This window comes from Myxine glutinosa, chromosome 13 (assembly GCF_964187855.1).
Source record: "Myxine glutinosa chromosome 13, kmMyxGlut1.1, whole genome shotgun sequence".
NCBI lineage: Eukaryota > Metazoa > Chordata > Myxini > Myxiniformes > Myxinidae > Myxine > Myxine glutinosa.
This window is the reverse complement of record NC_136273.1, coordinates 15,607,289-15,619,777: the sequence shown is the minus strand read 5'-3', so window position 1 is coordinate 15,619,777 and position 12,489 is coordinate 15,607,289. Positions and strand designations below refer to the sequence as shown.

Genomic DNA, 12,489 nt, shown 5'->3' with positions numbered 1-12,489 from the left:
TTTGGGTCTCACTATCTGCCATAATCTTTCCTGGGAAACCACATTTCCAAGCTGGTCTCCAAAGCCAGTCGCCGACTGGGCATCCTCCGTCGTGCGAAGTCCTTGTCACTACTGAGCTCCTCACTACATACAAAGCTTTCATCTGCAGCTCAATGGAATACTGCTCTCCTCCCCTGGGCTGGTGTTCCTGCCTCACACCTAACTCGGCTCCACGCTGTAGAAACCAAAGTTTTCAGAATCGTTGGTATCTCACGTGATTAAGCTGATTCTGGGGGCCTTTCACTCGCTCACCGCAGGCAGGTTGGTGGTCTTTCAGTTTTCTACCAACTCCTCTCCGGCCTTGCTCTCCCTGCTCTGTCCCCCAAATATTCCTTCAGGACACACAATATCTGCCAGAATCCCTCTTCTGGTGAAACTGCCAAAATCAAGACTCTGCTCACCTTCACTTCTTGATTCCTCTTTTCTACCGTCTTTGGAACAAACTCCCACACTCTTCAATCCCACTCCTCCCTCCAGGTCTTGAAAACAGCTGTTCACCACCATCTCTTATCTTCCCCCATCCAAAGCCTTGATCTTTTCTACACCCGTTATTACTCCCCAAATCCACCTTTTTCAATCTCCGACTTCATACCTGAAATTCCTTGTAGTGGCCATTTGCTTTATACCGTGTAGCATCTAACGTGTGCAAAGGCATATCCATTGACACGTTCTTATCATATTCTACCTTTATGGTATATGTTTCACTGGATTTGACCTAAAGAAATCTGCTTTGCAAAACTAATATTTTTTGCAACCTCAGAGTGTAAGGCTATTAGACAGTCATCTGTTGTATACATGGTTGAGACTCTTGGAAGAGCTCGAGCATAATGGAAAGGGGGTAAATGCCAACAGCAAAGTATAAGTGAGAGGGGGGTGGGGGGGGGAAGACACAAGGAGGGGTGGGGGGGGGGCGGGGGTGAAAAAGCTGCACACAAGCTAATCGAAACACAACAAGAAGGGGAAAGTGGGATGAAACCGAAGGAACACGCAATCCAACAACAAATGAAAGGAGGGAGGTAAGAAAGGCAGTGGGTGGGTAAAATCATCCTAACCTGGAAAAGTAGAGTTCTTGGGAATGAGGTCATTTGGTGTGGAAGAGCTTAACAAAGGACACCGCTACAAGCACTGGAGTAGATGGCAGATTTGGTCTCATGTGGTTTTCCTGTTAATCAAGCACAGGATGTGATTGTTCATCGGGGAGCACACTCACCTTGTGCCCTTGTCGAAGGTGTGCAATCGGAATCATAAAGCTTTTAACAACGACAGATAAAGCAACTTTGATTCCTATAATAACCCTCCTCTCCCCATATTTACAAATGCTTTACAAATGTAACATTGATGCCACTTAATACTTTCTCTTCTATTGTGTTGTGCAGGATTTTGAATAAACTCACCCCAGAGAAGTTTGACAAGCTTTGCCTAGAACTGCTCAATGTTGGCATTGATTCAAAGTTTATCCTCAAGGGCATCATCCTACTGGTGAGGAGGAAGCGAATGATGGGTCCACAAATAGCAGTCTCTTTAGTTCCACATCTTAGACCAATTTTAGAACCTTGCATTCCTTTTGACCGTCCTGTTTCTTTCTGCATGATTTATTAAAGGCTTCCTTCCTCTCCATAGATATTTGAGAAGGCACTGGAAGAGCCAAAGTACAGCTCGCTGTACGCTCAGCTCTGCCTGCGCCTCGCTGAGGATGCACCAAACTTTGATGGACCTCCACTTGAGGGGACTGAGCGTCACAAACAGAATTCGGTAAACAAAACAAAAGGGCCTTAGAATCTGGCCCAACATTTCATTATGTCTCCGGAGGCATTATGTTTTTGGGTTGTCCGTCCAGCTATCTGTCTGTCAGTCAGTGATAGGTTTTTGTCACTGTGATAACTTAAGAACAGCTTAAGGGATTTAAGGCAATCTTGGGACAAGTGTATATACTGATACAAAGATGAATGGACAAGATTATGGGGTCAAAGATAAGAGATCCCGTTAAAAGTAAAAATTCTGTTACCGAGCTAATTTGCGAGCCAGTGATGGAATTTTGACCAAACTTGGTACAAGTATATAATGCGCTTCAAAGATTAACTGAGTTGATTTTGGCATCGAGGTGAAAGGTCAGAGTTCCTATCAGGTAAAAATGTGATACTTTGGAACAGCTGAATGGATTTAAATCAAACTTGGTACAAGTGTATGAGTGAATGAATGAATTCAATGAATGAATGAATATTCATTTGGTGCAAGTGTATGATGTAATAATATGGACATCGGCATATTTGTCAACGTTGTGACGGCGGAGCGCCGTTCTAGTTTTATGATACTAGCAGCTTGTTCTGTGGAAAACCCTCACTTTTTGGGCGGTGTATAGGCAACGAAGTGCTGCCCTTCATGCTCCCGGAAGTTAATGTTTCTAGCAATGTAAAGGTAGGGCATGGCGATTGTCAATGTGACTGGTTTGACTGTGTTCAGTCTGAACTGCATTAAAATAAAAATGCCGGTGGGTGGAATCGGCCTTCTTACTAATGACGTCGTTGTGGAATGGTCAGGCCAGTTGTCCAACCAATCAGCGGAAAGAGAAACAGATGGACAGAAAACTGCCGCTACTTCAATTTTGTTGCGGATCCCGGGTTCATCGACGTACTAAGGGGGGGGTTTATGCCCCATTTCCCCATGAACTCCGGTTCCACTGAGTCCGCCAATGCGAGCGACTGGAATCGTGATTGAAGGATTGCTAAGCAATTCCGATCGCCAACCTCCCAGCCACTTGCCAAAGAGTTTGCTGGTCAAATATCCCAAATACCTTCAAGACACGTGACCGAAGAAACCGGGGATAGAACCCTCGCTTTCACACCTTATTCAATTGCGTGCCGAGCGGATTTGCATGGTGTGGAAAGCAGCATCACCTTACGTGATTTACGGACCTGATTCAAACAGCCAAATTCGGTCTCGGATGATGCTTGGCCAATGGAGAAAAGACGTACCCGAACAGGTTGGAATGTAACCGAAATGTACAGCCTTTTATTTAGAAGGCACAGAGAAACAGACAAAGATGCAGCTCATCAATTCCTTACCTAATAAACCCCCACAGGCACCTTCACACTCACACACGCAGGGGAAAAGACACTGGTTATTCTAGTACCGATCGATGTGCGTGCTGGGATTGCCTCGCTGGGGGCCACGTGGTCTGGTGTGCGCAGCTCGATGCTGACATGCAGCCTGGATGAGGTATCTGGATGATGAACTTCAGCGCAGGTTGAGCTCGATTCAGCGCACGTTGGACGACCTGCTTTGAGATGGGTCGCGGGAGAAGCAAACGCTTGCAGGTCCCCCAGATCAGAGCGAGAGATCGGTGAAGAGCAATGGGTGTCGGGCATCGACACAACAAGCACAAGAGGAGTGCTGGCGAAGGACAAAGGCACAAGAATGTTGTCGGTGAGGCGAAAGGCAAGTGAGGTCGGCGACGAAGCGAAAATCAAGAGGGGTGTCGTCCACGAGGCAAAATCTAAGAGGTCGTGTCGTGGGCGCAGCATAAAGCAAGAGGCCCTCGTGGTCGATGGGCGTGGGTATTTACCTGACCCCCAAAACTCCCCGAATGTCCCGCAGCCTCCTATTGGCTGAGGTTGGTCACGTGCTGGCCTTCAATCCTTCCTCCTCCTCGGAAGGTTTCAATCCTCCTTCCCCCTTTCATTCAGGGTACCGCTTTTGGTCACGCCTTCCTGCACGTTAGTAATGGCCTCCATTAAATCACACGAAGGTTTAAAATCCTGCTTAATCAACGCATATTTGGTCTTTATTACTACACAATGGGAAAGGGCTAATCTTTACATTCAATAAGAAATAACTAACTACTGCAGGCTACATGTTGTCGTGCAATTAACTATAGGGGGTTTGCCTTTATGGCAAAACCGCAACAATATACAGATAAAGCTTGTCGTGGAGCTGCCACGCACACACATGGACACAGATGAACATGTGACACAACATAAGACTGTTAGACGACATAAGCACAGCCACTGAACGTGGGGAAGTGGTCATTTCCCGGGATACTCTGGGTATGAATGACATCACAACAATGGCGCCGTTTTCTCACTGCACTCAACAGGTCATTTCTTGAGGAGGACTTTCCTCCTTCCCATGGATGCCAATCTACAGGAATTGTCCCTCATCTTAACCTTTTAAGTGTCGACTTCCTTTCCATCCACAAGCAAGGAAGCAGCATGTACCATTTTTATTATTTGGTATGACTCTGCCAGGGTATGAACTGCTGACCTCCCAGACTCGAAGCAGACGCTGTAACCATTACACTAGACTTACAAAGTTTTAAAGTTTAAATATCAACGATGAGTGAACTTTCAATTAACTTGACCAAGTCATCAATGCAGTGTTGAATGCTCATAGTTTGTGTGATTTGTTTTATTTTGCAGTCTTTTCGTAAACTGCTCATCGCCAAACTACAGGATGAATTTGAAAATAGGTCCAAGAAACTTGAAGGTGTGTTTTATTCATTGGTTTAAAAAAAAAAAAGTTTCATTTGCAATGTTCATTAAAATGTCGCACATTTGGAGCATTGTTTTGGACAGTAGTTAGATTTATTTCTTTATTGAAGACAGAGTGCAAGAGCAAAATTTTGATTTGATACACAGCGTTATGATAAGGATTTATTGTGCCGAAACAAAATGCTTGGTTTTTGGTGTAAAATGTTGTACCTAACTTGCAGTGTATCAGGGTAACCGCCATTGTCCAAAGTTTCCTCTCCAAAGTGAAGTTGTCTTAAGTATTTTAATGTACTTTGTGCCATCTACTTCATTGCTTCTTTCTAGATTGCAGTATAATTTTCTTTTTCCTGTACTGTACAGGTAGTGGACAAAAAAAAGGAAACCTCTGGGTAAGTTAGGGACAAAGTATATTGAAAACGCCGGCTTCCACACAGGTGTGGCCTGTGTGTTCATTAAGCAAATAACATCCCAGCATGCTTCGGGTCATGTATAAAAGTGCTGCACCGGCCTGGTTGCCTTTGGCCTGCAAGAGGAGACCTTGGTGACTTTGAAAGAAGGGAGATTGTTGGGGAGCGTTTGGCAGGCGATTCAATGACAACCAGCTAAATTTTCTGATGTTTCATGAGGAACGATGTCAAAGGTGATGTCAGCATGGAACTCCGAGGGAAAGACATCTTCAGCAGAGGACAACGGGGCAGAAGCGCATACTTCAGGTTCGTGTTAGCCGTGCATTAATTAGGAGAGCATCTGCAGATCAATTGACTGTAAATTTCAACTTTGGCCACGAGCACCCAGTTTCATCAGACGGTCCGCCAAGAACTCCACAGAGCGGGATAACGTAGTCTGGTTTTAGTGTACAAAAGCCGCTCATCGCACGTGGCAATGCACGTTTGCGAGCCCAGTGGTGCAAAGAGCACAGGCAATGGACTACCTAACAGTGGAGAAATGTGATATGGTCAGATGAACATCCTTCATCATGTTCTCGACAAACGGATGAGTGCACGTGTGGTGCCAACGTAAAGAATTCTACAACCTTGAGTGTTTGGTTCCAACGGTGAAGGGTGGGTTCTGGTGGCTCAGTAATGTTGTGGGGTGCATTTTGCTGACAGGGGTTTGGTCCAGTCATTCCCTTAGAAGGCAAGGTCAATGCCAATCACTACTCCATGGTACTGAGTGATCATCTTCACAACATGAGGCAGAATTTTTTCCCTGCCTGGAGGAGTGTCTTCCAGGATGCCAATTCCCCATCCACAGAGCACCTGGGGTCGGTTGCCCAATGGTTTGATGAGCATGACATTGTTATCCATTTGTCATGGCCTTCTCAGTCACCAGATCTGAACCCAATCGAGCATTTGTGATATATTCTGCAACGACACCTGCGACAGTGTTTTCCTCCTCCATCAAACAGCTGAGTTGTTCGACTTTATCTTGAGAGAATGGTGCCACATCCCTCCTGCAGAATTCCATTGGTGGACCCTATGCAACGGTGCATACATACAGGCTGTACTGGCCACCCGTGGTGGTCCAACGCCTTAAGTGTTTTTTTTGTTGTTGTTTTTTTGGCCACTACCTGTACATTTGAGAGGCATGAGAGGAACGACCTTTAGAGGCCATTTTTCCCCGCAGAGCAGGGGTTGGCCTTTTTTGGGCACCGTTGTATTTCGAAGCAATGTTTTATGGCCGGATGCCCTTCCTGTCATCAACTCTGTTGATGTCATCAACTCGCCTCTTGCGACACACAGGGAATTACCAGTGAACTGGTACTTATTTTGCCGACCTCGGAAGGGAGTTGGATGTTGGATGAGTCAAACAGCTGTTATTGTTTATTATTGTTCAAACATATTGGTTTCAGTCACAACAGATGGGGCGACAGCAATGATTGCTGCGCTTTTGTACCAATACTTGAACGGTCTTCGCAGCATTGTTTCCAGTACCCTGCTGTCCTTCCACTGCCTATTTCAACAGGAAAGTGTGCACACAACATATAGTCCCTGCGCATCGAAGAGCATGACCAAGGGTTGGCGTCAGGAAGGGCATCCGGCCAGAAAAACATTGCCTCAAACAGGGAACCATGATTGTCATGGGGCCCGCAAGGCTAACCCCCGCTCTAGTGGGGAAAAATGGCCTTAAAACGGTCATTCATTCATTCATTCATTCATTCATTCATTCATTGTTCAAACATATTAAGTTCAAACAGTTGGATTATTTATTATTTTTTTGAAAAGATTTCAGAACCGCAAATATGGCTTCTTTTCCAAACGGCATTGAGAAATGCATACATATTTGGGGAAAATGTGTGATGTTGGCCGCGAGAAACTGCATAGGAAAGAAATGGCAGTCATGCGGGGATGCCAAGGATTTCTCATGTGGGGAATTGAAGGCTACTCCATTTTGGGGGGAATGGAGGGGAGGGGACCAGATTATTATTTTTTGACCCTCTTAGGTATGGAGTGACATTTGTGACGACGTCGTACTAAAATACACCATTTTGTGTCAATTTTTGACGCCAATACATTCCGTCGTTACTTATCCAATCTTAACCAAACTTGACAGGTTGACGAAGGGTTACATAATGAAGGTTGTAGTGCATTCATTTGCCCCCCCCCCCCTCCCTAAGGGATGTTTTCTCCCCTGAGGGGGTTTCGCTGCCATTGCCATCAATGGCGTTGCGTGTTGAGGTGTATATCGATGTTAAATTAGCTTTATCGTGGCGTTTGTCCAAAGAAGAAGATTTATCGTGGCGTTTTTCCAAAGACGCTTTTAATAACAAAATTGATGATAATCGTATTGTTAATGTTATTACAAAACAATATTAATACTAATAATGTCCCACTACCCCCAAAGCGTTTTTCCTGCAGTGATAACGTGTATAAATAGCTTATAGTTATAATGGCCTTTCCGTGGGAGCAACGGCTTCTACAGGAAGTAAAAATAATATGAACCACAAACACGTATGCTTAGCTAAACAGTCGCTAATGCTCTTTATAACACTAAATGAAGAAATTTGGAGGAATCCCGAAAGTAAGGCTTACTTACAGAACTGAGCGAAGATCTACTGTACTCTATATAACCCACAAATGTTGGGTTAATAACATGGCCCTTTCTGCCGCTGCCGTGGCATTTTTCGTCGCGAACTCTTGAAACGTGCTCCTGCTGTTTGATACGAAACTGAAAGGGAAAAGCTCGGGTTGTGCTCCTTTACCAAGCAGCTAGGTAGCGCTTGCCAAGCCAGCTGTTCCTTAACGGTTTTGAATGGAGTGCTTGCTCAAATGCTTAAACCACTTGGCGATCTCTCCACAAGAAACTTGGTAAATGATCTCACACCCAATGTTCTTAAGATCCGACCATAGATAGACTGTAATCTACATACCCCAGAGGAATGACCCTTTTTCCGCTCCCGTAGTGAGCGGGTGTACTAGTTATTATAAACTAGCAGAGGTACCCGGCTTTGCACGGGAGTGGGAGGAGGAGGGGAGGGGGAAGAGGAGGGGAGGGGAACGGGGGGGGAGGGGGGGAGGGGGAAGCGGGGGAGGAGGAGGGGAGGGGGGAAGAGGAGGGGAGGGGGAATGGGGGGGAGGGGGGAAGGGGGGGGAGGGGGGGAGGGGAAGGGTGCGGGGGTGCCCAGGGGAAGAAGGGCCCCTCCCCTCCCCCTCCCCCCCCTTTCCCCTCCCCCCCTCCCCCTTCCCCCTCCCCCCTCCCCCTTCCCCCTCCCCCTCCCCCTCCCCTCCCATCCCCTTCCCCCTCGTTCCCCTCCCCTTCTCTTCCCCCTCCCCTCCTCCTCCCCCTTCACACCAGGGGGGTTGACTCAGCCTGTCATCCCACCGAGGTCGGAAGTCGGAACTCATTGTCGTCAAATAAATGTAGCCTGTATGTTTCACTCTTTGTCACATGCCGTTGGTCCCATGTCAATCGGATGAAGTTGAAAAATTAACGTTACGAAGGTTCTCTGGGACGTACTGATTCCGAATAATGAAGTTGAAAAATTAACGTTCCGAAATACGCTAATTACGCTAACAGAAGCGCTGGAGGGAGCACTGCGCTCCCTCCCTTAGATTCCCTCCCTCTTCTGCTAGCGCTAATTACGCGTAACACACTAATTTTAAAACCCGAAGTTTTTTTAATTTTAAGGTGTGCTGTAGTCAGAAGCGCTAGAAGCGCTGCGCTCCCTCCCTTCGAATCCCTCTCTCTTCTGCTAGTGCTAATAATACGCTAATTTTAAAACCCGAAATTTTTTAAATGTTTATGTCTCCGTGACATTCCTGGGACCATCCCGAGTCGAACAGTACTTTCCGCTCGCAAATCCGTCCACGGGTTCTCGAGATCTTAGAGATCATAGATAGAGGCCAACTCTACTTTATATATATAGATACTTCATTAGCATTGAATGCGTCTTTGCTGGCGGTAGTTGAACAACATAACTTGTATGTTACAGTACAGTAATATTGTTTATTGACCGTCGATATACAAGTTGCAAAATTCCATTCTCATCGAGTCATGAATAATACGCCGTCCTAAAGGCCTAGCTTTGCTCTCGATCCAACGCCGTAATGACACCCCAATGAAAAGAGCGTGATGGGGATGGACGGATAAGTCCGGCTACTTTAATATATAGGTGAAATTAATTGTTTCAACTCCTTGCATGAACACCATGGCTGCCCCCTGCTCTTCCTGCCCCCCCCCCCCCCCCTCCCTTCAGTGTTTGAGAGCCATGAGGGACCACTGTCGGCAGAGGACGAGGAGCAGAGGACGATCGCCAAGCTTAAGATGCTGGGAAACATCAAGTTTATTGGGGAGCTTGGAAAGCTGGAATTGCTTCATGAATCAATCCTTCATCGCTGCATTAAAACAGTATGATAATCCCTAACTCTCAGTACCAACTATTCCTCCAGCTGCCTGGCCTTGAGCTTGGAGTATCACAACTTTTGACGTTGGCCTGAGTTTCAATTCTGCCTCCCTTCTCTTTGCTGCAGCTCCTGGATAAGAAGAAACGTGTTGCCCTGAAGGAGATAGGGGAAGATTTGGAATGCCTGTGTCAGATTCTGCGCACAGTCGGACCACAACTTGACCATGACAAGGCCAGGGTTTGTGGAAGAACTTTTTTATTTCCTGTTACAAAATGTATCTTTTACAGCTGTTTCTCATTGCTTTTTCACCTCATTCCAACCTACCTGGCGCTCGTTTGCTTTGTTTCAGTTGCTCATGGACCAGTACTTTGAGCGAATGCGAGCCCTGATGGTAAACAAGGAGCTTCCATCGCGAATCAGGTTCTTGCTCCAGGTGAGGTTCAAATTAAAAGTAAAACTACTTGCCTTGTCAGCCAGTTTAAATATTTATTTATTTATTTTTTCCATAAATTCTGTTTTTTTTTTGGTTTGTTTTTTTTGCTGTAAGCAAAACACTCAATTGCTGTACCTGGTAATTGTAGTTATTCTCATGTTAACCTTAAATGAAACATTCAAGTTTCTCCTTATTTCCTGGATACATATATCTTTGCATGTTGATATTCCACGTGTCCAACATTGTTGTCGGCTATAAATTTCATCTTTTCAATATATTATTGCATTGGAGGCTCACAAACGCCAATATTCCTCAACGCCAGGACCTTGGGTTCCACAAACAGCTGAAAAATGTAACATCAAAATGCATTCGATCACCAATTCTCATCCTAACTTGCCATTCCCCAAGGTTATTCCAATTTAGCTGAATTTGGGGGATTCAGGTGATCCGAGTGGCGGCGCTCCGATGGACCAGGATCGCCGCACTCCACCAGACTCCCTGTGGGGCCCGAGTCGTACTACGACACCCATGGTCGGACCCCACGTCCAAATCTCACCAGCGTAGCCCCCCTATCTGGCTGGCACCATCCATTTTCCAAGTGGGGCAATTTCCCACGAGGCAGTCCCCAATGACCTCCCTTGGTCCGAATTCCGCAGCCTGGGGACCAACTCCCTCCAAGGCTGTTCGAAATTAATTCCTCATTTAAATGTCTTTTTTTTAAATTGGGCCTTGTGTGCCCAACTGCAGCTGCAGGTTACAACCCCTTTTTGGGGTTTTTCTGCCCCTCCCTGCAGCTACTCTAAATTCACGATGGGGATCACTTTTTCCAAGGCTCTATTTCCTGCCTCCGTGGCCGAGTCCAGCTCGGGGCCAAAACACCCCCCTCCTTCCATTTTCCACCCCCCCCCCCCCCCCTTGCTGGGTATTCAATTTCGGAGCCTCCGGTACCCAATTGTTGTTCGTGGGGAGGGTCCCCTCGGTCACTTTATTCTCATCCTGGGGATATTTGTCGGACTGACTCGCCATCTCCCAAACTCTGGACCCGTGCAATCTCATCCTCGATGATATTGTCCAAAGTGCTCGGTCACTCCTGTATTACATCATTCTCATCATCCCCAGTCAATTGCGGCCCCAACAGGCCTTTACTACTAATCACCCGCTCTGGTTGCGTTACACAGGCCTCCAATATTTTTGCCTCTTGCTCCAAATCTTTACCTTTCTTCAACTCATTCCATATCAAAAAAATATTCAATCTCTTATAATTCTTTCTCACTACATGCTCTAAATTCTCATTCATAACAACCCCTCCTCCATCGTTCTTAAACGGATCGCTAACTTGAAAATCACACCAAACCCAATTTGTTATAAATGTTCATCTTTCATTAATCGTCCACTTTCTAAACGTCCCCGTTGTCCCTCCACTCCAAATCTCCCCCCTTGCCCCTCCCCTCCAAATCTCCCCCCTTGCCCCTCCCCTCCTAAACTCCCCCCTTGCCCCTCCCCTCCTAAACTCCCCCCTTGCCCCTCCCCTCCTAAACTCCCTCCTTGCCCCTCCCCTCCTAAACTCCCTCCTTGCCCCTCCCCTCCTAAACTCCCTCCTTTCCCCTCCCCTACAAATCTCCCCCCTTTCCCCTCCCCTCCGAATCTCCCCCCTTGCCCCTCCCCTCCAAAACTCCCCCCTTTCCCCTCCCATTCAGAACTCCCCCCCCCCAACTCCTCCCCTTCAAATCTACCCCCCAACCATCCCTCCCAAATTCTCCCTCCTCCCACCTCCTTCTCAAAGCTGCCTCCTCCCCACTTCATCTCCCTTCTATCTCATAACTCCACCTCCCCCAACCTTCGACCTTCCTCTGCCCCCCCCCCTCAGACAACCCCTCACTGTGCCTCATCCCATCACCATCAAACCTTTCATCCTCCTCATCCTTCCCTTTCTTGTAACTCTTCTGTAATCTCTGCCACACTATCAACTGCTCTTCCTACCTCCCTCTCATCCTTCATCTGACCCTACCCCTCCCCTCCCCTGTACTGCACCCGATGCTCCCCCTCTCTCATTAACGTTATGGACCAAACATCCGGGGCCTTCGCTCAAACCTGATTGATCTCTCCATTCAGGTTGCTTCTGACGATCCAGACTTGATCTGCTTAACAGAAACTTTCCTCCTTCAAGATGTCTCTGATTCCTTAATATCTTCCTGGTTACTCCCTCCTCCGGTATGATAGACCTGAGCCTTGTCCTGGTGGTGGGGTGGCTATCTTTATCAAAAACTCTCTTCCTCACTCTCCTTGCACTGCCCTCTCTCCACCCCACCCCCAGGAGTACCTCTGGCTACGGCTTCCTCTCCGCTCACACCTTTTGTTCATATGTGTTCTGTACCGTCCTCCAAACAGTGATGACTCGATTTACATTTCGCTGTCGGACAACATGGACCAACTCCCATCAACTCATCCAAACTCTCTCTTCCTCATATGTGGCAACTTCAACTGTCATCATGCCAGCTGGCTGGGTGTGGGTTCATCTCTCACCAGCCATGGCACCTCAGCAAAGGACTTCTGCGACTCATTGGGACTGACACAATCTGTCAATTTCCCGACCCGGATCTCAGTCAATGGAGTATCTTCTCTTCTGGACTTGGTTATGACTAACTTCCCTGCAAATGTCTGCTGCTCTTCTTCTGCTCCAATCGGT

The 12,489-nt window shown here is 46.9% G+C and overlaps 1 protein-coding gene across 1 annotated transcript in view; it reads left to right on the top strand.

Annotated features, from left to right (window-relative positions):
- Nucleotides 1-12,489, top strand: part of EIF4G2 (eukaryotic translation initiation factor 4 gamma 2) — an 86,600-nt gene that overhangs the window by 36,582 nt on the left and 37,529 nt on the right. The window contains exons 5-10 of the mRNA XM_068133833.2: nucleotides 1,416-1,518; nucleotides 1,660-1,791; nucleotides 4,455-4,521; nucleotides 9,223-9,374; nucleotides 9,497-9,607; nucleotides 9,720-9,803. Coding sequence (XP_067989934.2) covers nucleotides 9,291-9,374; nucleotides 9,497-9,607; nucleotides 9,720-9,803 — 279 coding nt within the window. The 5' untranslated portion in view covers nucleotides 1,416-1,518; nucleotides 1,660-1,791; nucleotides 4,455-4,521; nucleotides 9,223-9,290. The remainder of the gene's footprint in view (nucleotides 1-1,415; nucleotides 1,519-1,659; nucleotides 1,792-4,454; nucleotides 4,522-9,222; nucleotides 9,375-9,496; nucleotides 9,608-9,719; nucleotides 9,804-12,489) is intronic.